This window comes from Callorhinchus milii, unplaced genomic scaffold (assembly GCF_018977255.1).
Source record: "Callorhinchus milii isolate IMCB2004 unplaced genomic scaffold, IMCB_Cmil_1.0 Scaffold25, whole genome shotgun sequence".
NCBI classification, from domain to species: domain Eukaryota; kingdom Metazoa; phylum Chordata; class Chondrichthyes; order Chimaeriformes; family Callorhinchidae; genus Callorhinchus; species Callorhinchus milii.
In genome coordinates this window covers 2,397,889-2,422,558 of record NW_024704766.1, presented here as the reverse complement: position 1 = coordinate 2,422,558, position 24,670 = coordinate 2,397,889, and the positions used below count along the sequence as shown (strand labels likewise).

General features: G+C 44.1%; 1 protein-coding gene across 4 annotated transcripts in view; it reads left to right on the top strand.

Annotated features, from left to right (window-relative positions):
* The window catches only part of gramd1ba (GRAM domain containing 1Ba), an 81,803-nt gene that overhangs the window by 46,344 nt on the left and 10,789 nt on the right, over positions 1-24,670 (top strand). For 3 of the 4 annotated variants that reach the window (XM_007896060.2, XM_007896069.2, XM_007896067.2), the window contains 5 exons: positions 6,128-6,148; positions 12,051-12,074; positions 22,073-22,157; positions 22,641-22,744; positions 24,565-24,660. In XM_007896060.2, coding sequence (XP_007894251.2) covers positions 6,128-6,148; positions 12,051-12,074; positions 22,073-22,157; positions 22,641-22,744; positions 24,565-24,660 — 330 coding nt within the window. The remainder of the gene's footprint in view (positions 1-6,127; positions 6,149-12,050; positions 12,075-22,072; positions 22,158-22,640; positions 22,745-24,564; positions 24,661-24,670) is intronic. The other variant, XM_007896061.2, reaches the window with a different exon arrangement.

Sequence of the window (24,670 nt, the reverse complement as noted above, 5' to 3'; positions counted from 1 at the left end):
GAATGTGACATTGCTCAACGGTCCTGCAAGTCACAGCTTTGAATCAATGCCCCGACTCTCTTGTTAATCTATCTCCAATTTACTGGGTGTGCCCTGGGTTGAAAAGGTTTCCAGTCCCCATCATCCCCAGTCATTCATACCTCCTGGAAACAAAGAATTGGTATGCATCTGTGATAAGGTTGGGTAAATATGGGACAGAGCTCAGCTGTGATATGCCCATGGTCAAATGCCTTTCAACACTTTGACTAGGCTGACACACGAAAAACGTCAGCTTAGGTGAGACTTTGCTGTATAAACCACTCAAATATCTCTATGCCTCATCCCTTGACGTGACTTCGAAATCGAGTCCAAGCCTTAGTTTGGTTCTCTGTTCTGTATTTATTCTAATTACTGGTGTGGATTGCAGACTCTTCTCACAACAGGATACATACCAGCCACATACACGAGTTCAGGGTCAGCAGTTAACTTTGTCTGAAGTACACGGTCTTTTTACAGAAACCAATCTGGATTCTCGTATAGCAGAACTGCATTCTACGACGTCAATGTTCATTAACTCCACACATCAGATAATAACGGGCTTATTACATTGCCAGGATTATGCCAACCTTGGATAGGGGGCTTTAGAATTTATTCAGCGGTTTTGTTTTCCGCGTTGCAATTTATTTTTTTGTGGAGTTGTCCTGGTGTCTGACACGTGGGAATTCACCGCCAAAGTGTATCCAAACCTCAACCTGAAAAGTGTGAGAGTGTTGCCACCATTTTCTACCCACAGCTCAGACACACAGCCCTTCTTATTGAGCTGATAGGGCAGTTTGGCAAGACAGGCTTGGGGATGTCGCAGTGTGCATTGGGCTGGGATAAGAATCTGCAATTGAGACTGGTGTCTCTTTATCTTCCAATCAATCTTGATAAGCATCAATAAACAATGTCCAAATTGGATGGGATTTACCAGAAACATTCATTTGTCTTCCCCAAAATACCAACGTTTACAATGATATTATTATAGCATCAAGGTTTTTTTAAAAAAAATACGACTAGGGTTCAGGTCTCGTGCACATTTCTTGGTATCGGGTTCCAGACATTAATTACTTAGGAGAGTTAGCATTAATTGTATGTAAATTAATGCTAACTCTCCTCAAATAGAAATAGTCACAAAATCACACGATTGGTTTGGATGAAGGCCCATCTGATCTCATCCCTCCAGAATACCCACCCTCCTGCCCCATAACAATATCAAGCTGCTAATTAAATGAGTGCAATTACCTTTCCTGGCAATGGAATGTTTCAGCCTTTAATTACATCTGAGTAAAGAAATATTTGCTTGGCTTACTTCTCTATTTAAGTTACCCCACATGAACGGCACTATATAAATCAAAGTTTTTGTTCCCTGCACTGCCCCTAGGTCCGAGGAGGCCACTTGTATCATAACGACAAGAATTGTACACAGTACTTTATGGTTAATCAAAGCACTTAAAAAAGTATATGCCAATGATTAATGTTAGCTAGTTAAAAGTGAAATACTTATTCACTCAGAAATGTGGGAGGCATTGCCCAAAATGCCTTAAAGGCAAGGTCGATTTGGCATGTTTGGGAGAGAGAAAGATATTTAGGAAGGAAGGGGATCAAGAGGTATGGAGGAAAGTTAAGAAAATAATAAAATTAATCCTTGCATTTGATATAGCGCCTTATCACATCTTTGAGACGTCTCAAAGACCTTCGCAAAATGGGATTGAGATGTTCGCTGATCTGCAATGCTGGTGGATGGGTCGAATGGCTGCCTTGTCTTCCCATGCTCCTATTTTGTAAAGTACACATTGAATCTGATTCTTAAACCCTCCCCCAACCCCCAAAAGGTTTGAGCAGTGGCACAGCCTAAATAAATGGTCCATATTCACATGCTTTAAAAAAAACATTCCCTGTTTTTTTGGGGGTGTGGAGGGGGATCATTTATGATGACATATTTCTGTGTTCTTTGTACCACTGAATCAGTGTAGAATGAATAGAGCCACGTAGAATGTAGTCTTAATGTAAACATTAATCGTATATTAGCAGCATCTCTTCCCAAAACAATTAGGGCAAAGAGCTATGAATGTGGTTATGATGCTTTGCTTTTCATGTCAAATTTTCCCCTTAATGTTGATTTTACTTGAACTGAAAACTGCTTACATACGCTCTTCTATTTACTGTATCTACGATAATTCAGCGTCTTTATGCTGCCAGGCTCAACAACTTCCTCAAGCCTAATGTCATTACAGTTACTCATTACTCATTTTTAAGTCCGACTAAACAGACTTTCTTCACCAGTTTGGGCAGAAGGCCGGATCCCTGAGTATCCCTTAGGAAGTATCCTAAGCCACTTGACCGTCCAATCTTATAAGACCCACTGTGCAAAAGAGTTAGAAGAAGGAGACAGATAATCCATTGTCCGTGTGACTCTTACTTTATATTCTAAAATAAGTATCGTTGGGGGCTAGAGATCAGTTATGTGGAAATGGAGAAAAATGGTAATGGAGCAGGACATTGGCCCTACTGGCTAAACAGTGGATGTTTTGATCTCTTTGGGGGAAATTGACTTCTTGCAGTGACTTCCTGCATTACATGGTGGAAGGGGTGGGGGTGGGGGGGGGTGACGATTATATAATTAACCTGGGGTGGTTTAGTGATTAACTTCCCCAAGATGAACGTCCAGACCAATTTAATGAGCGTTCCTGAATGAGACGAGCTGGAATCCTCGGAATCCAACTTGTCTCATTAGAATTCAGTGTTTAAACGTGTCATCGGGAAAACTGCATTTGACCCTGTTTCGCCTCCCTCCCTACCTCCTACTCCCTCCCCACCTAATTCTGGAGCGTATTAGCTACGGTTTGGCAAGAGCCAAGGCTTATGGATCCCAGAGTGTGTAGATTGCTGCCGGAGTTTAACCTGCTGAAGCAACAAGCCTGCCAATGAAAGCTTTCCTCCTGTTTGTCCAGCTAGATTTCTATATTTCCAACCATTCCATCTCTCCATCTTTCCCACATATTTAATTGTCGCAATTGATTCTGCGGCTGTGGCCATGCATGATGTACATCAGGAAAAAAAAGTGTTAACATAGTCCACTTTGGGTCAGAAGCTAATGGATTCAAGCTCCACGATTGTGAACTCAAATTTGAACGCAGCGCTGGGGGAAAAGCACATCATCATCAGAATGAAATGTTTAACTGAAATGCCACGTGCCTTTTTAAGATCTCATGGTACTATTGGAAAAAGTGAAGGAGTTTCTCCTGATGTCCAGATAAAATTGGTCATTCACTTTCCGGGAGCTGTTGTGGGATACGGATGGAGGATGTGCAATTTGGCTGCTGGGTCCCTCCACTTTACTGAAACTTGGTGAAGCGCTTTGAGACGCTCTAGGGCGCTATAATATGATATAGAATGCAAGGATTATTATTCGACTCGGCACCGTATTGCGGCGGAGTGTGTGTGAGAAAAATTAGATTGTACGATGGGGGGACTTCAACTGGGAATGTCCCTGTGCAAAAGACTGAGCTTTTAAATGTCGTGAATGACTGATTCCTGACTCAGTGTGTCAACAAGCCCACAAACCGCTGTTCCCTTCTTGTTTTATGGTCGGTGAGCCAGACACTATTCAGGAAATAGTTGATCCACTAGAGAGAGCAGAGTTGTCGAACCCAGATTTATACTGAGCCCGATCTGATTTTTTTTCTTTACTGCGTACACGTAACGAGCTTAAATAGCCGTTCACAGGTCTCTCTGTAAGGAAATTGTCAGCAGGTGTTTTCCCGAGGCACATGCTTTCCGCTGAAGCGACCATGAGCCACATTGACACCCTTCACAAGCCGCAAGTTGTTGTTGTTGTAGCAACTTTTGTTTATAAAGTTTTAAACTTCATTTGCCAGTTATCAGCCCATGTGCAGACTCTGTCCAGTTGTCTTTGTAGCACCTTTACTGCCTCCTGATTCCAAGCATTCTCCGACCTTCATGTCCTCTGCAAATATAACTATTTTACACTGAGTCTGTGAATCCCAGGTCATTGGTTCATACGAGGAATAGGAGGGGATACCCCAAGGCCCTCTGCTTAATACCTCTCTCCATTCTGACATTGTTCCCCTCCCAAAGACACTTTGCTGCCTACCCTTCAACCAATTCTGATTCAATGTCAATGTCTTGCCCTTGTCACCCAGTGTGTGAAGGACTCCTTCATGAAATACTTTGTCAAACGTCTTTTGAAAGCCTAGATATACTACTTTGTATGGCTTCCCGAAGTTAATACGGGCAAATAGTAATCAACAACTGAAACAGGTTGCCAGGAAAGGTGGTAGGAGGCCAGGACACTGGACTCATTTAAAGTGCGTTGGTGGGGAACAGTAGGATGCGTGGGGGTTCTGGAGGGATGAGATCAGATGGGCCTCTGGGCCTTCTTCATGCAAACCAATCTTGTGATCTTATTATCCAGGTAGTTACAGATTTTAAGGGAAGGGTGCCATCTTCAGGCTACATTAAAGTTTTCAATCCTAGCTCACGTTATATGATATTACCAGCTTGTTCCCTCACAGTATTGTAAACTTCACTCAAGTTTAAATGCCATTTACGGTTTGTTCAAGGGAATTATATTATGTGGATATGTGCCTTGAATAGAAAGGGATTTACTGCACTTTACACTAATGCCTGGTAGAGAATAGGGATCTTAGATTACCTCCAGACAGACAGACTCCACCTAACTTTTTGTCTTTGCAAATTAAGTAGACATACTCAGAAAAGTATAGTCAAAGCATCGTTCTCCTGCCTTACTGTAACCAATGGGGTTGTTAATTCCCTCGAGGGATTCTACTGTCCTCACATTTTGTATAACTGGACGACAGCAAATATTACAGAATCTTCTGTTATTAAAAATCTCAGATCGGCATCCTTGCATATCCTTTGTGCCCCAGCACCTCTGTACGTCCTTGGCTGGGCGGGAAGAGGTAATGAAACTTCTGTTATCCTCGGACGCCGCTTAAGCCGGACAAAGCAGCCGTGTCCGACTTAACCAGCTTCCACTCTGATTACACTTCTCTTGTGCCAGCATCAAGGATACCCATACTGGCTAACCCAATAAAATCCCTTCATAAAACCCCAAATACTGCAGATGCTGGAATTCTGAACCAGAAACAGAAGTCGCTGGGAGCACTCAGCAGGTCAGGCAGCGTCTGTGGAGAAAGGAAAGTGGATCAATGTTTTGGGTCAGAACGACATTTCGAGTACTGTGTACAGTTCTGGTTGTCACGTTACAAGAAACTTACAGTTTTAGAGGGAGAACAGTGTAGAATTACAAGGATGTTACCAAGGTTGAGTGGATACAGCTTTCAAGAAAGTTTGGACAAGTTGCAGCTTTTTCTCTCTTAGAGTCGAGATGATTGAGGGTGGACCTGAAAGAAGTTTTTCTAAGATTGTGAAAGGATTTGATAGAGTGGATGTAAATGGGATGTTTCCACTTACTCACAGCTAAAGGGCATCATTATAAGTTTACTGCCATTGTCTCTAATAGGAGAAACTTCTTTATGGGGAGGGTGGTGTTGAATGTGGAAGTCACTGCTGGAAACATCAATTTATTCTCAGGAGAATTTACTCCATACCTGAGGGTAAAGGAAATAGAGGTGAACAGAAGGAGTGGGAACTTGTGCAACACCAGCACAAGGGAGTTGGCCTGTTTCCGTGCAACATCATGCTAGGTAACCATGTTAAGATAATGCGGGGGGAAAAAGCGACTTGGGTTGAGGGGGGAATAATCATTGGCAATCGTCAATTGTCATAAGCTTGGATGATATTGAAAATGACACATCTACTGAGTCCCATTTTATACACATCTTAGCGTGCAAATCATGTTAGTTTGTACCATGTTGGACATTATACAGTAGATTGGTATTCGATTTAGTAAATAAAACCCACCTTGCACCCTGGATACATATGATTTGTGCACCAGCATGTTACTAAGGTCAATAGACCGAACTTAAATCTTGTTTGTGACACTTGAGTTTCTGCCAAACAGATATGTATGTGAATTGCTCTGTTGATTACTGTGTCTCCTTCGGTACCTTGCTTGTGATTCTTAATACTTACATTATTTTTCCATTTTGTTGTTTTACAGAAAAGCCAGAGCTGGTACAACGTAAGTGTCCTGTTTAACATCTCTACTTACTCTCTTTGTGTTACTCATCCATCAGAACAAACGTGATTCAATTGGCAATTATTTTGGTCACATTTTCTCATAATTATCTCATGTGTTTGGGTCTAATTGACTGTGTTTATAATGAGTGGATAATTTGCATCAAATGCATTGAAATCCTGGAATTTGTTTCCTGGGATCAACTGAAGACCAATCTCGGACACGAGATTTCTTTGTACAGAAATTTTTCCCATTATATCGAGGCATGCACCTTCCGAATTAATTCTGATGAAAACTTTATCTCCTTACAGGAAGTCTTGCTGGGAAATGAGAGCTTGTTGTATAGTTTGAGTACTAATTAGAGCAGTAACTGCACATACCCACACCAAACTCCATACCCTCATCACCTAAGGCCAAGTTAATTTCCTTTATTTCCCAGCAATTTCAAGGTGCTTGCCTTCGTCTATAAATCCCTTCACACCCAGCACCTGCCTATCTTTCTGATCTCCTCGTTCCCCACTCCTCTGTTTGCCATCTCTGCTCAGATAACATGGGCTTACCACTCACCCAATCCACATTGTTATCAATGGCCAAGCCTTGAGATAGTTTGCCACTAATTTCCGAACTTACTTCCTCTATCCTTCCGTCTCATCTCTTCTGCCATCTTCGTTTAAAATCCGCCTTAAAATCTACCTCATCGATAGCGCCTATGGTCTGTCTCTCTTTTGCCCCTTCGCTCTTTCCTCCTTGACCATCTCCCTTCCCACACCATCCCAAACTTTATCAAGTGCTCCGAGATATTATCCTACATGAAGGGTGCTGTATAAATGCTCGGTGGTGATGGTAGTCGCTGCTTGCTGTTGTTCTTGTAGTAAACATGACTGATCTTGATGTGGTTATATCACGACAGGAAAAAGCGTAGCGATTACAATGTTTTTGATCCACCACCATCACAACTTTCTGCAGCTGAATGTTGACAAGATGGAAGCCATCTTCCTCGGGTCCCTCCCATCAATGTGGCTCCAACTTTCTTAATCTCTCCAGCCTATCCCTGAGACTCACTCAACCTGCGCCCAATCTAGGTGTGGGGTTCGATCCAGACCTTACTCTTCCAATCCAACACTGCTGAAACCCTTATTCACACATTTCTTACCACCTGCCTCGATATTTTCCAATGTCTTCCCAGCTCCACCACCCATAAAATGCAACTGATTAAAAACTCCGCCATTCATATTCTCACCCATACCAAACTCCGCACTCCCATCACCCCAGTCCTTGCAGACTCCGCTGGCTCCCTAACAGATCAATTTCAAGATCCTCACACTTACCTTCAAATCCCACTTGAGCACCTCCTTACATCTTTGCCTGCATGACCTGCTTACACCCTGCTCCACCTCCAGCCCACTTCCCTCAGCTGGCTCCAGCCCTCTACATGTCCTTCATCCCCCTCCGCTACGTCATCGGCAGCCGTTTCAGCCACGACAACCCGAACTCTGGAACTCTCTGCTTCAATCCCTCCACCTTGTCCATCTTCAGATCACCTGAATACCTTCCTCATCGACATTGCCTCCAGTCACCTCCCCCTCTCTCCCAGGCTTGGGTGGCGAGCTCTGCCAGTGCTAAGCACTCCGAGAGACTACCCACGTGAAGGGCGCTATATAATCCAAGTTGTCGGTGGCATTAGTGGTATTGGTGTTTGTTGCTATAAATCGCTCAGTCTCACTCTGAATGCTACGTTTGTCATTTGCGGCCTGAAATCATCACGTTAGGCTTTGGTTTGCTCGAGGCTGTAGGGAGAGCATTCCAGCAATCTGCTTTTGCGTTGCTCTGTCTTAGTCCTGTAAAAGTTCACGCACTCTTTCAATTAATTTCACCCCAACGTACCAGGTCAGAATAGTTGAGTTCAGATCCTCAGAAGTCAGACTCGAGCTACAATACTGCTGCGGTCAGACAGCTCCAAGAGCGCTGCAGACAGCTCTGGTCAGCCTGACATAATGGAAACACCTGAGCTCTTGAGGCAGTGCAGAACCCGCCATCTAGGCGGATACTCAATTGAGGTCCGAGGGATGTGCTGCGTTGTGTTGAGGTGTCAGGGTTCAGATGAGGCATTGAATCAAGTCGATCTGTCTTGTGCAGTAAATCTTGTGAAGCACCTTTTGAGTGGTTTCGACTACAACAGCAGCAAAATTATGTTTGCACAGCGCCTTTCACGTCAGGAGGACGTCCTGAGGCGCTGGACAATCCTTGTTTTGGACCTGAGCTGAGGATCGGGGAGGGTGGGGAGGCGGGGGGAAAGGAGGTTGACCGAAGGCACGATCGTAGAGGAGGGTCTTGAGACGGGTCTTTACGGAGGCAAGGGAGGGGGCGAGGCGGAGGGTCTGCGGGATGGAGTTCCAGAGGTTGGGAGCAGAGTGGTTGAAGGTCCCCCCCCCGCCAATTGTGGGGCGGGTGTGGCGGGAGACATGAAGCAGGCTGGAGCCCGTGAGCGGAGGGATGAGACTATGTGATGAGACGCTATATCAAATGCAAGGACTATTATTAATTATAATTGTGACCGAACCAATATTTTTTGAATTCCAACTTGGCTTGTAATTGAATTCGTCCGAGTGTACGCCCTGGTGAAGGGAAAGATGCTGTATCACATTGTAAGGATTATCATTATTCTATCTTAGCTCAAAGACTGTATAATTGGTCAAACACAATCTGTCTTTGCATATTCAAGTTGACTGTCCTTGGTAAGTGTGAGTGTGGGAACTGGTCAAGACTACATCTCCTGCGATTCATTGCGTCTTGACCCATCGCTGCATGCAATTCGTGTGCCCACTTACTGGCAAGCGTTGGAATCGCATTGAGTTGCGGGAAATGAAGTCCTTCTGCTCATGGGTCGACGGATTAAGACAACGTTTCCCGCGATTCAATGCAGCCGGTAAGTGCGGGAGTAATGGAGGGTAGGGGAGCAGAGTTAGGGGTTAGGAGCTGAAAAATCTAAGTTGATTTGAGAGGAAAGTGAATGGAACTCAGTTGAATATCCGATTTAGGTGATTATACGATTTATACATGCAGTCCTGTAGCGCTTTGGTTAAACTCGCCTCGCAAGCGAGAGGACCTGGGTTTGATTCCCGGCAGGGCGAAACATTGGGCAAGTTTCCTTACTCCACGCGCCTCTGTTTACTGGGCAGTAAATAGGAACCCGGTTTTTAGTCGATTGGGGGATCGCTTTTACTGGGGGTCATAATCCCTCCAAATTTTTAAAAAAAATAATACTAATACTTTGGTCACTCAATGCACAACTGTTTGTGGGACACTGCTGTGTGCAATTGGCTGCCGCGTTTCATTCACAAAATATTGTCAATTTACAATACATTGTGTGAAGCGCTTTTTGGAGACGTCTCAACGTGATTAGGCGCTATATCAACTGCAAGGATTTTTATTATTATTACTATAAAGATCGAGTTTTACTATAGTTTGTTTTATGTATGTTTCCTGGCTGTTAGAACCTTTATTTTGATGAAAATTTGGACCCCATCTGGGTGGGGAAGGGGAAGGTGCCCAAAGATGCGGTCGAAGAGGAGGGTCGTGTCTTGCAGGAGGGAGAAAGGAAGGAGAAATGGAGTGAGAGCAATGATAGCTGACATTATGCTGACAGTGTATGCACCTGTATTGGTCACACATGACTGCGTCTCGGCAAAGCTTTATTTCAAGTGGATCTCTGCTCTGTTAGCAAGACAGGAGAGAGCGCGCGTGAGAGAGAGAGTCAGTCTGAACTTTGTTGAAACCCAGGTGTTGGGGGTAAAAACACAGTACTCTAACTCTGTGTCCAAAGAAAATATTATATGATGGAAATGTTAACCAAAGAACTCGAGGTTAAAACACTTGACAAAGATTGGGAAAAGGGAAAATGAAAAAAGGTTAAACAGCGTTAGCATTGAAGTATGTGAAAGGTGAAATGGCTGATAAATGTTGTTTATTGGGCCAGGATTAATGGCTTATTATGCTGACGCGATGCAAATCAGTTTGTTTGATGCAAACTGCAGATAACTAGGACTGGGATGGATTCTTGTGATGAGAACTCTAGATACAGTATTTCAGCATGAATTTTGAAAACTCTTCATTTCGCCATCCCAGCCCTTTCCTGACCTCCGAACTCCCCCTGTTCAGGGACATCCTCAACCTTTCTTTGTCCACATGCACAGGTGCTTCATTCTTACCTAACTCTCGAGAGTCATTACCCCATTCCTAAAAAACCTTGTGTTGACCCATCCTTATTCTCCTAACTATCATCCCATCTCGAACCTGCCTTTTCTGTCCAAGGTCTTAGAACGAGTGGTAGCTTTCCAGTTTTGCTCTCTCCTTTCCCTGCATGAACACTTCCAATCTGATTTCTTCCTTACCCACAGTACCATGACTGCCCTCGTGGAAGTTACCAACAATATTCTCTATCTGTGGCCATGGCGTTCACTACCTCCTCATTCTTCTTCTTCTTCTTCATCTCACTGTCAATCACGCTATCCTTCTCCACTGCCTCTCCTACATGCTCCTGCGAGGTGAAGTCATCTGCAGGCATGTGGCTAACTTGTGGTTGACATTCAACTCGTATATCAGATTCCCCACCCCTGCAATTCTGACCAATGACCTAGGGTCCGAAACACTGATTGTCCAGCGCCTTGGGACGTCCTCCCGACGAGAAAGGCGCTATACAAATGTAGTTTTGTTGTTGTTGTTGTTGTTGTTGGACATCAAGTCCTGGATAACTCTTAACTTTCTTCAACTGAACACCGACAAGATAGAGGCTGTCCTGCTTGGCTCCCGTCAGGGCCTTTTCCCTTGGCTTCCTTCAAAATCTATCTCAAGACCTTCCTCTTTGACTGTTCCTTTGGCCGTCTTTTCTCCATCTCCCCCCCCCACACGCCTTGGCACCCTCCTCTGCTGAATCAAAACTCTCAACTGTCCAATGCCTTGGAACTTGGAAGGTCTATGTAAATGCAATTTGTTGGTGGTGGTGGTTGTTGCTGTCAGCGCCTGTGGTGAGAACCTCAAACTACTTGGATGCACACTCCACCTGTGCAGAACCTGAATCCTGTTTCATTCTCAACTGTCTTGACTGGCTCCGCTTTCCTCCACCTCTATAACATTGCCCGCCTGTGCCACTGCTTCTCCTCTCGGGCCACAGTGACCCTCATCCGTGCATTCATTACCTTCAGCCTAGATTACTCCACGGACTCTCTGCTTGCCAGATTACCAGCCTCTTCCCGTCACAAGATCCAGAACTCGCAGGTCGTGTCCTTTCCCGCACTGGACTCAGCAAACCTATCACCCTCATCCTCACCTGGCTTCCCGTTCCCCCATCAGATTGGAGTTCAAGTTCCTCGTCCTAACCTTTAAACCCCTTTGCAGACTTGCCCTACCCTCCCCTTACCTCTGAGATCTCCTCAAACCTTTCAAACCCGTTCTCTCCCTCTGCTCAGCAGGCAACAGGCTGTTTTCTGCCCTCCCCACTACTAGCAGCCGGAATTTCACTCCCAACTCACCCCTTCAAGGCGCCCAAGACCTCTTTGACCACACTCTCGGCCCCTTTAAAAGAGTCTAGGTTTCCAACCTCTGCTTCACTGCAAAAGAGTTCACTTTAGATTAAGCGACTATATTTTACAATACTGACATTAAACGATCACAAATTCTGATTTCCGTGTTGTTTTCTCCACCCGCCAGCAAGTGAGGTGGTCTCTCTCTCTCACCCAGCAAGGGGTCTGCACTGGCAAGAATGTGTGTCCGATCAACTTCATGTGGTTGTGTTTGCTTTTCATTTTATCTTTCTTCATTTTTGGAAAAAAAAAGTTCAGCCGTGTTGTTGAATCGTATCTATCTTATGTCTCCTTTCTCTTTTCTCCCCTAACTCTCCTTCCATTAGCACGAAAGGCAGCACATCATGAGAGTAAGCATCACCTCTTTTATAATCACATTATGTTAAGATTATGTGCTTCTGAGTAGTAGTATTGAAAGCCAGAATGTTACCGTAAACCTAGAATAGTGGGTTTCAAGTCGTTTGTGATCCCCTTAAACATTAAATGCTGCATGTTTTGGAAGTATTTCAACTTATGGCATTCTACATGTTCGGTATCGAATTAAGACCTAGTTTAATTATAGGGTTCAGATCACATGAACCACAAGAGTAAAGCTCCGATGGTTTATAATTTGTTTTAATGCTCTAGCTTTGTCTTCTCTCGCACCCAGCCATCAGTCACTTTCTGCCACATGTTATGTTTTTGCAATGCATGTTGTTACCTCAGTAAAATTGAAACCTTGCTCAAGACCGTTGGGAGTTATTCTTCTCCGTTCTCAATGTCTAGCAATTTTTTTTTTAAAAAATGTACACTAATACTAGTCAAGTGGCTCAGCTCAGTACAGACAATAGAGAGAAGGCTTTCCCGGGAACGCAGGTCTGTAGGAGCGAGTCTTTGGTAGCTAGTGTAAGTATAATTTGTGAATGAGTCTGTTTGTGTCTGTGATTCCTGTCCCACACTTCCTGTCCCTGTCCCTCTATCGACTGTCCCTGCGGATTTGTTTTCTGTGAGTGTTACTTAATTTTTTGTGTCACTCTGTCTCCCTCTTGTGTTTGTCGGTTTTTTTTTTCTTTCTCTCTGCAACACTTTCCATCAATCTCACTTGTTCTTTCCCAGTTGAAGAACAACTTAGATTTATACGGCGTCATTCAGGTAGAGTTAACATGTCAGGAGTACTTTATCCAGACACACACCATCAGCGTCCAAAAACGCAATTGTAATATTGATACAGAAGAAGGGTACCAATGTGAGACTGAGAATTATGGAGGAATCTGACTGATTTCAGGAGCTCTTAAGTTGGTATTTCAGATAATTAAGGCACGTGTATATTGGATGCATTGGAAGTCCACTGTTTCACGAGGAAGGAACAGGCTGAATTCCATTATCATGAGCGTGGGGGGACAGGTTATGGCTTTGTAATATTTATGTGGAATGTTCGAGGTCCAACATATTCAATAACTGATTAGTTTACACCGAGAGGGATGGATTTGGTGTGTCCGTGTCTGACAGAGTTGCAGCTCTGCTATTGGCAGATAATATTGTTGGCAGACTGACCTAGGGAACTTGGGCACTGCACTCGCCATCTCGAATACCTGGTTACTGAGTGGCCCTTGATGCTGGGCTTCCACGCATTGGTAAGATGCAGCTCAAGAAGGCATTACCTGGAAGGTGCAAAGACGTCTGTCCCAGGTGTTTCATATTGGTATCTGGAGGTTGTCGTGGACAAGATTTCCTTGAGCACTGTCCTTCAGGACCATGGTAAACAGGGACCAAGGGAACTCCGGTCATTCTCATCGCGCTTCAACAATGGCAGTTGAGATGAGGGTCCCCCTTGTATATTCCCAATCAATATCTTCAAGGTCCACTCTTGAGCAGCGCATACCCATACCATGTTTTCTGCCCTGGCTCAAAACCTTTCTTTTTCCCTTCCCCAATCTTTTCAGCATTCACCTCCCTTTCCCACCTCACCCCTGCCTGTTCCATCTCTGCCGACTTGCCTCGCGCAATGTCCTGCACAGCCATTAGCAATCCAGATCGCTTGGAAGAAAGGGATTTTAACGCCAGTGGTTTGTAAACATTTGTTGGTACTCCTCGTGTACTTGCCAAACAACTGCGTTCACCAAACATTTCTTACGTAGAAAGTCAGCTTTTTGAAATATTATACAGTGCATACACTATTCGGTTTATGTGGTCTTGCTAGATTATAGGACAACTGGGTTAAATCTCTAGACTTCACCCACCAAGCAATGGTGTTTTGTGCTCTGTGGTGATGAGTTTCCATGGCAATGACTGCACAGTGATTTCAGTTCTAAATTCTGAACAGCTGAACAAAACCCTAGACATTGCTGCAGGCGCCTCTGGCTATCCACCCGAGTTACTTGTACATTGACAGAGAATCTAATACAGTGAATCCAAGCCTCTGCAATCAGATTTCCTTTTATTTCTCCTTCTGAGTTCTACCCCCACCCCCTCCACACACTCCAGTTACACTTGCTACAGACCACACTACCCCTTCACATTTGCCAACCTTCTGCTAACTCTCCGAGATTAGGAAAGCAGAGATTGCACACTCCATACCAGCCAAAGGAAACTTGTACATGGAACTCCCTCAGTGTTTGCACGACGATTTTCTTTTTCTCTCTCTCTCTGCTCGTGCCAATGGCCCGATTGACCGAAAAGTACTTTGGAAAGACCAGGCTGAACATTGGAACCTAGAGGTTCTTTAATGCCTCAATTGAGTTGATCGTGATGCAATGAAATGATAGAAATAAAGCGATTAATATTTAGAGAAATCTTTTTTTTTGGAATCATTCAGGGAACGGAGCTGCATATTCAACCCTGTAACGTTCCAGGATGTTTGTATTGGAATGCCTGCTGTGTACATCGGTAGTTTCAATAGGTTACTAAATGGTACCAGATGCAGCCGCTAGAGTACATTCTTTGAAACTGAGGCTCTACCAGGAATCCGGGCTCCCCAGGCAACCAGTTGAATTGCAATCATTTATTAATTTGTACGTGCCAGAGAAAATATATTTTTCCCCCCCCCCCCCCCAACTGTTCCGATCTCTTGGTTAACGGCCATTGGTGAACTTGGTCTGAGCTCCAAACACCAGAGATGTTGTACAGAAATGTTGTACATCATTATTATTATGATAAATAAATAAAAACAAGTCACTGGGAACAATGGTGTCAGGAAAGGCAGCGTCTATGGAGAGAGTTAACATTTAAGGTCGATGACCTTTCGTCAGACTTATTATTATTATTATTATTTCTGGTGAGCTGAATTATTGACACGATGGCTTAAGTAATGATGATTAATTTAAGTATCTTAAATTAGTAATAATCCTTACATTTGATTTAGCACCTGATCACATGTCGAGGTGTCTCGAAGAGCTTCACAGAATATACTGTAAAGTGGTGTCACTGTGTATTTTGTGGGTGAATGCACAGCCAGTTGGCCCGCATCAATGGAATGAGCCACAAATTTTATTTGGGGGATTGTTGGCTGGAAACTAGAGTAAACTCTATTCTCTTTAAATAGTACAAACCGTCCCTCCCAAAAAGTCCTCTTCTACCGATATAGTGTCCCAATTATTGTTGACTGGTGGATGATGGATGAGGATGGGTGGATGATGGTTGGTGTTAAAGTGCTCCAAGGGAAGATAAAAGCCCTCTATCTATATTGCTGGTAAAGTTTCGCACAGATTTCCCATCTGTCAGTGTGGTGTGCTCTGCATTTTATCAGGATTACAGCACAGTGAAACCTAGAGTTCATTCACCAGATGAAATTAGTGCATCTTCTTCCCGGCAATAAATATCACATTTGTTTCTCATTTCATCTGAGAGTCCAACCTCCCATTGACTGTTTTGTGGTGCCTTGTGTCCTCCTCCAAGAAAAGTTTTCTGTGGGGGAAAAGCTTTACATCTACTGTTTTTCCACAAGGGGTTGGTTGAGTTTATCTGAGATACTGTCTGTCCAGCCAGCTCTTTGTGAACAAAGGGAGGTTCTGTTTACGTACCGATACGTCCCAGGGTTTACTGTTTGCGCAATGTTTAATTGTGAGAGAATCCAAGCCAATTTTAATATTGCTAAAGACCGAGGGTGGTCAAATGTTTGCGGAGGGAGCCGCTTGTCAGCTGCTGTGAATTTTCGTTCCTTGAGCTTGGTGGTTTAGCTTCTTGGAACACATGTGTTTCTCCTTCTGCTTTGAGGCAACATCTGTATTTAAGAGAGTTGAGGTTACTGTCAGATTGTGGGGGACCCACAGAATCGAGACAGTTGGATGCTTAATTTGTTTCACGTGGGTGTCGAGCTAATCAAATTTTATAGCTTTTCAAACTGGAGAATAGTAAGCAACTCGTCTAAAAGTGAGGAGAGCAGTCAGTGTTAACCACCCGGTGCAAGTTTTAGACCAGATTTACGAGAGTCATTAGCCCAGTGTTGGAAAAGGAGTAAGTTGTATTCTGAACGAGAGATTGAGTATCATTCTGATCAGGTGTCTGAGGCTGGATATTTGCTGAACATGCAGTATCTGCAAGATGTTGAGACCTGGATTGACCTGAATGTGGATACAGAAGAAATCCCAGCAGTGAGTTAAATGCTGTCTTATATTTAATAGATTTGTAATTGGGACAAGTGTCCGACTTCAGCTTTTCTAATACGTCATGTTATACGAAACAAGATTGTGGGCATTAATTGAATTCTGTTTAGAAATGTATTAATTTATAGAAGTTGAATCCGTTAATTTATTCCAGGAAACAAAATCGCCGTTAATATTGCCTGATTAAAAACAAATATGGAGATGAAATCTAACTTGCATTTATATAGGACTTTTCACAAGAAAGGCGTCTCAAAGTGCTTATCACTGCTGGCTTGGCAGCCAAGCTGGAGGGGAAGCCAAAGGAATTGGGTAGGAGAAGGATCACTAACAGTGCAATTAAAGAGGTGAATTTTGTAGGTGGATATGGCCTTGAAACACACCTTAAACAAAGTGAGGGAGACAGCAAGTTGGAGGGGCTCCAGTGGTGGAGTCCCAGAGAGCGAGGGCAGATTGGCTGAATGCCTGCTTGCCGATCGTGGGGTGAAGAGTGAGGGGGAACCTGAAGCCCATTTCGCTGAGCGAAGAGAGTGGGAGGTGATGTTAACACAAGAGGCGTCTGTGAGTGCTTGCATTTGATCTTAGTTCAGTTGTCAAAGGGACGTAAAGGGCAGTAGATTTAATTTATTTGCCAATCATTCCAGTGCTGTGTGGAATGGGGGCACCTTTTAATTTGGGTTAAACAGCAAATAAAATACTTCTAAGTTGATTCAGTGCCTTTCAAAGTGGGGAGGATGTCTCAAAGCCTTTCAAAAGATGTACTGTAAAGTAATGTGACTGCACATCTTGTAGGTGAATACGGCAGCCAATTTGCACACAGCAATGGACGACAAACAGCCGTGAAGTGAATGACCAATTTCTATTTGAGAGATTATTGTCCAGGACAACAGGAGAAGCCGCCTATTTTGGGGGGATAGTGCCGTGGGATCTTTAACATCCACTTGAACAGGCAGACAGGGCCAACAGTGCAGCTCACCACCTGCACTACTATCTTTTCTGGGTGGTGGCAGCCGGGTGCCTGATGCACACGGAAACCCATCACCGTGCTCAAGAATATCCAAACCGGACCGAGTGCCGTGCATCTCACCCACACATGGAAATCCCAGAGATGTTTGTCGGAATGGAATGCCCGCACTGTCTCGAGAGGGACCATGTCCCGCCGACCTAATTCAAGGAAAGGTGAGGCGCAGGTTGGCAAGAACCGAGGCTTGGGGACCCCGAGAGTGTGTGTTGGGGTACTGCTGGCGTCTAACCAGCTAAGAAACAACCCCATTGAGAGCACTGCCGGGCGAGCTTTTCTGCTGCTTGTCAGAAACTGCCGCAGAGGGTTGGCTTGATACTGACATTCTGTTGATTCGAAGATTATTGACTTCCGGGACATTGAAGATTATTGAAGTAATAACCCCCCGTTTTGCAAGGCTCTGGGTATCTGGTATTCGGACCTTGCTGGGTCAGGCCCCAAACCAAAACAATTAAAAAAAAACTTATTATTATTTATGATGAATAAAATCGGAAGTCGCTGGGAACACTCGGCAGGGCAGGCAGCATCTATGGAGAGAGGTCAGTTAGTTAACGTTTCAGGTCGATGACCTTTCGTTAACTCACTTTCCGCTCTCCATCGTTGCTGCCTGACCTGCTGAGCGTTCCCAGCGACTTCAGCTTATTCACTAACTTCTGCTCGCGGGATTCAAAGCATTACAAGGCCGGTCCCGGCATTTACTGGCATTTTTCAGTTGGGTTGGTTTATTTCTACATAAAAGTAAATTCTGATATATTAAGTATCATCTCCCCATCATAAACATAGGTAGAGGTGGATTATTAGCATTGAATGTATTCTTCAGTCACTTGGAGGCATTTGTTTTCCATGTCCACATGTGGGAACTATCAGTGAACTATAAGTTTTCAAACATTGGAGCGGAACAGATATTCACCTGATCATCGCTCTGAGAAAATAGACACTTGAAATCGGAAGATTGGCAACTCATCCCTGTTTAATGACTGAATTGATAGAAACTCCACTTTCTCTCACTATTAAATTCAGTCCCCACAATGTTGTTGCCAGTATTTACAGTCTGAACGAAAAAAAATTCAGATACAATGAAAGAATCAGACTGAAAGAAACACAATATTAAAAAAAGTTAGATTTTTTAAAAAAAAAACTTAATTAATGGTAAATCTCACTCTTGAAATTGTTCAACTCTCTTAACTTCTGCACTTTTTTTATATATGGATCAGTCGTAATAATTCAATTGAAATGTATCTTTTTGCCCTCTATTTTCTTCCTTTCCTTTCCTACCCTTTCCCTCCCCTTCACCCTCCCAAGTCCACTCACCCCAATGCATCCTCCTTCAGCCGGGAGGGCAGGCCGGTCGGGGCTGCAGACTTCTCTATGACGACTATCGCTGATGGTGCCTCATGTTCAGTTGATAGGACATGCGCTTGCTGTGGGGTGAGTTGGACGATGTCAGTCTTTTCACCGTCCCACTTAACGGCCAAGTTGAGAACTTGACTAAAACTGTCACATATGTTGCTGACATATTGCAGTGGCAGCAGATGCTGGGACTCTTAATCCACAAGTGCCAAAGCAAAACCTCTCTTCTGGGCCACTCATACTTAAATCTTAGTTGTAGTCAACTCTGCTATTGCACACAAGACTCTTCTGACCATCTTGGTTTCAATGATACCAATAGTCTTGGGAAAATTTTGCTTTCGCCCACAAAATATACAGTCACGGCACTTTACAGGGTATTCTGAGAAGCGCTTTGAGATGTTTTGAAGACGCGATAAGGTGCTATATCAAATACAAGGATTATTATTATTCTCTATTCCTTGACGATCCTGGGGTTTGGAGCCAAAGGGCAAAGATGGCGGAACGCGTGGTCAAATAGCTATGTTTTGAGATGTGCATTATTCTTTTCCCATTTGCCTGCCCATTCTGCCAGCCTGCTTGTCGTCTTATGTTGTTCTCTTCAGTCCCTTTCACTGTCATTGCAAATGTTGACGCCATTCCTCCTATACCCGAATCCAAGTCATTTATATTTTTGGTGAGTAGCTGTCGTATCCCTGTGGAACACCACTTGGTACCTCTCGCCAGCCTGAAAGATACCCTTACCTCGTGTCATTTGCTTTTGGTTTGCTAATCATTCTTTCTGCTACCTCTCCCACAGTTCCACATGCCCCTATTTTATGAGCCTCGCTGTGGGCACTTTTTCTAGAAGGCCTTTAATATTTCGGATGCGCTGCATTTCCCTCATCTACTTTATCGTTTGTATCTTCAAAGAATCCGATAAGGTTGGTCAACCTTGGCCAGACATTGGCAAGCTCTGTGGTTTTAGCTGGTTAGACTCCTGCAGTTACCCCAATGCACACTCCGGGGTCCCCCCAAGCCTTGGCTCTTGCGTCTAATACATCACTCCATTGCACTTTACATTCCAGCAATCTATCTCTGGATTTTCATGTGTAGATAGGATGCATGGAATTCTCAGTTTGGTTTGGAGACTCTTAAGCAACGGTGATGGGTTTCCGCACGTGTCAAGACACCTGGCTGACCAAAAAAACGAAACGAAATCCATTCCAGGGAAAAGTGTAAATGGCATATATAGGTGGAACTCTGACTGCTTTGGATGCCTTAAGTACGGTGATAGTTTTCCACACGTGTTAGACACCCAGTTGACCAGAAAAAGCTTGATCTTAGTGTACTTGACATGAGAAGTTGCTCAGTTTTCCGGTGTCAATGTCTCTCATCTTGTTGAGCACAATATTTGGTCAAATCAAAATCCCTCGTCCCCATCAGATAGACGTGAAGCTGGACAATAAAAGCTAGGAGTAAAATGTTCCTGGTTTGCGGCAGTAAAGGATAATTCAAAGATCACAATAACTTTCAGAACGGAGGCTCACAAATTAAGAAAAATGATAACTTTTGATTGGAAAAGATGGTTGGAGTTTGTTCACGGGTTGAACATATTCACCAGTTTTCAAGTGATGAATACAAGGCTATGTTCTGGCGACGTACAGCATTCAAACCTACACAGTATCTCTTGAGGGCACTGTATTGCAATATCTCCAACCATCTTTCTAAATGATTTTAAGAATTCAAGCAAACTCATGAAATATATTGGGTAAGTTGCGGTTGTCTCATCTAACGGTGGGGTGGGTGGCTGTATATTAGACGTACAGTGTTGCATACCATCCAAATATGTCAAAAACACGCTGCAAATTATTGGCACACCACAATTTTATATTTTTCGCACCAAAAAAAGACTATTTGGTCAAAATAAGTTGAGTGTTTAACTTATAACAGAAGCAGCTCAATGAACCGTGGATGCTGACTAACAACAGCATCTTGATGTTTCCCACTTTAAACAATAAAAACTCTTCGATCATAATCGTGCAATGATTGGTCAGGTGTCAGAGCTACTGCGTTTTCGATCCTTGCTGTAGCTCAGTTGTTTTTGCTGTTTCATTATGTTGAAAGGATATTAAGGCCTTAAGGTACAAACGTATTATTGTGTTGATGTGGTAGAACTGCAGTAGTCTATGGAGGCTGAATTAAGACGTGCTCCAATCAGAGACTCCATCACTTATTTATGAATTTCAAATGGCGACATTATGAATCTGCGAATTAGTTTGTTGCTTCGCAAAATCCAACGTGCAGTTTGTGGTCGAGCTATTATTTTAGAAAAGGGACGTCTTCCAAACAGTATCTTATCATCATTATTATATTATTATTATTATTTGTTTCCGCAGCAAATGTCAATTTCTACACGTAACACCTCTCGGGGAGCATTAGCCTTAGCAAGAAGGCATCTCTCGACCAGAAGCTACCCCCTCGATAGCACAGCAGAACCCTGTTATAACTTGCTTCATTCTAACACAAATTAGCTTACCTTCTATTTCGTTGCGGCATCGACCACCATATTTGCTTTGCAAAGGATCAAATCCAGAGCGGGCGCAGGCAGCTGACTTCAAAACACTGGCTAACGTTTTGCGCAAAACAATGACTAACTTTCAAATCGTCAGGGCTGCCTCCACTGTCATCTTAGATGTTTAGTAATTCTATTTACGTAAGTCGAGTTTTGGCCCGTACATTGTTTTTAATCGGAATTTAATTGTCTAAGGCTAACAGGACAAACAATATTTCAGAGCAGAAGTTTTCTGAGTGTGCTGTACCTAACGGGACTTTTTTGTTTTCTTGCTTTACTCTACTGTGTGATTGTGACTTCCATACGGTCCTTTGTGATGAATAATATATTCATTAAGAAACCACAAACATTTGCTCCTCACTTATGTTGCCCCCAAAGCTTATTGCCGGGCAACTCCGAGATTATATAGTGGTTTGAGTTCATATACTCAAACCAACAGGTTGAATAAGTTTTGTCTCGTATATTGTTTTCGGGACCTTCTGAGTTATCAGGTCGCTGCTGTTGTCACCCTGTGAAGCCTCTAAGGTCGCTCTGTTTACAAAGTGCCATTAGCGGTGGTCTGTGCGCTCAGCTCAGGCAGAAATTAGATCATCAATGTGTATAATGAATACACAGGACATGATGCCATCGGTGACCTGACAACAGAGAAGGCTGACGTTTTTAGCTCAGGAAGCTGGCTCGTCAGCATTGAAGATCAATATATTATGCTTTTAGTCCATAGTACAGGGACTTGTGCTAAACTATGTGCTTTACAAGTGAGTCACTTATTATTTTTGAATGCTGAAATAATCCCTGTCCGTTTTGGGAAAAAAATTGTGTTCGATATTCTTCTTATTTTTTTTAATTCAGGTTTTGAGTCCAACCTACAAACAGCGGAACGAAGACTTCAGAAAGCTGTTTAAGCAGTTGCCAGACACTGAGAGGCTCATTGTTGGTAAGGAAGCACGTTCGGCTTGCCTTTCGAAGCATGTGCTCTCTTGCGGATCGATGTGAGAGGGGGAAAAGAAAGGTTTTAGATCAAAACAAGATACTTAATAAGTTATTAAAACTAGGTACATGCGGCACTTGATAAGAGCTCAGTTGGCACTTCTGTTGTGATCTGTTTCCACCCGTTAACTAAAGCTTTTAAAAAAAAACATGAACTTATTCTACATTGTTCATTCTATGACTAAACACGAGCAATTGCAACAGCGCTTGCGTTTCGATTACAAAATAAACAGTCACTGCAGTGTACAGTAAACCCTGTCACGGCTTTGAGCCATCGCCCTCAAGTGTTTTAGGGAAAGGCTCATAGTTCATGTGTGTTCGGAGATATAATAATGACAACATGCTGGGCAGGACTGTGATACTGGTGTACACATTGTGTGTGGCAATGTCCTTCAACCGTTGTTCTCTGTTGTCACTTGACCTTAACCAGATTACTCCTGTGCCCTGCAAAGGGACATCCTTCTTCAAGGCCGACTCTACCTCTCGGAAAACTGGATTTGTTTCTATAGCAACATCTTCAGATGGGAAACACTGGTAAGCATTCTGGAACTGTTACTAATCATTTCAAGTAGTAGCTCCCTCAACCCTTCTACGCTCTCAGGGCGAGTGACGCATTCTCTGACTTTCCTCTCCAAAGTGCTGGAACAAGTCACTGCCTCCCGGCTTCGCTCTTTCCTTCCCCAACACTCCCTCCCTTCAATCTAGTCCACAGCACCGAGATTTGCCCTGGTTGAAGTCACTAACTTTGGCATTTCTTCCATCCCAGGTGCTCTTTGCCTCCTCGTTCTGGTCTGGTTGCTTGTTTCTCACTCCCTCTATCCAACCAAGCATTCAGCTGCCACTGTACTCTCTCTACCTCTGGAGCGCTCTTCCTAAACCTCCTTGCTTTACCTCCCCTCCCCTCTCCCCTGTCCTTTCTCCCTCACATCCGCACCACAACTGGCACCGCCTTCCATCACCTCCGGAATATCGCCAGACTACGGCACTACCTCACCCCTCACGCCGCTGAAACCCTGGTTCACGCCTTTGTCACCTCAAGGCTGGACTATGGGAACTCTCTCCTCGCCGGCCTTCCCGCCACCTCCCTCCACAAGCTGCAGGTCATTCAGAACTCTGCAGCTCGTGTACTGTCCCGCACCAGGCTTCGCGATCACATCACTCCCACCCTCGCTCGCCTCCACTGGCTCCCCATCCCCCAGAGGATTGATTTCAAGATCCTCATCCTCACCTACAAGGCCATTCACGGCCTTGCTTCCTCCTACCTCTCCAACCTACTATCCCCCTACCTACCTGCCCGTACCCTCCGTTCCTCTGGCTCCGGTCTGCTCCACGTCCCCCGCCCCAACCGCCCTACCATCGGTGGTCGGGCCTTCAGCCTCTCAGCCCCAGGCTCTGGAACTCCATCCCCCAGTGCCTTCGCCTTGCTTCCTCCCTTTCCTCCTTCAAGGCCGGTCTCAAGACCTTTCTCTTTGACCGTGCCTTCAGCTCCCCTCTCGACTCTCTTCCTCCTCCTCGCTCCCTCCCTTCACTCCCCTCACCCTGACCATTTCCTCCCTCCTCTCTCCCTCCCTTCCATCCCCACACCCTGACCATTTCCCCCCTGCTCGGGTCATGACCCAACTGTGCAGCGCCTTGGGACGTCCTCCTGACGTGAAAGGCGCTCTATAAATGGAATCTTGTTGTTGTTGTTGTTGTTGTTGCCCTCTAAATTGTCTGAAAATCACAACTCTTTGACCGCGCATGTTGTCAACACCCTTAATTGTCCCGTAGCTCCCTGCTCCCTCTCATGTCTGGTCGGTGTTTGTGACATTCATCCTACGTGAAAGCCACTATATAAGAAAATAATATCTCGGGAGACAGTGTAGAGTTTGGAACAAGAAATGTCAAGCGACTGCCAGGATGGTGGAAGAAGGACCTTGGTCTTCTTTCGCCAGCAAATTCTTATGTTCTTATAAGTGAAAACGTTTTTTTTTTTTGGTTGCAGATATCTACATTACGTAACAATTTCAGGCAGGAATAGACTGTGGGTCCGTAGAATTCCACACAGGTTTATCTATTTGTTCCTCATAAAGGCTGGTTTTATTTTCAGATATATTATTTATTTATGGCGTGTAATTTTGGAAGACTTGATTGGCAAATGTTACAAAATTCTATGGGGAATGACAACATTCTGTGCAATCCGATCTCAATCCTCAACAGGACGTCGGTGTTTCGTGGCAACACTCCTTTCAAATCTGCATTCAATCAATCAAACCAAATCCTCAGCTGGTTTCAGCAAACTGGACCTTCTTAACCGGGTGGGACTGTTCCAACAAACTAACTGAATCTTTGACCTTTTTCTTGTGGTTGTGCAGCTCACAGTACGTCTAAAGGATGTTTCTTCAATGACAAAGGAGAAGACAGCACGTCTCATTCCAAATGCCATACAAATTTGCACTGACACTGAAAAGGTAAGATCCC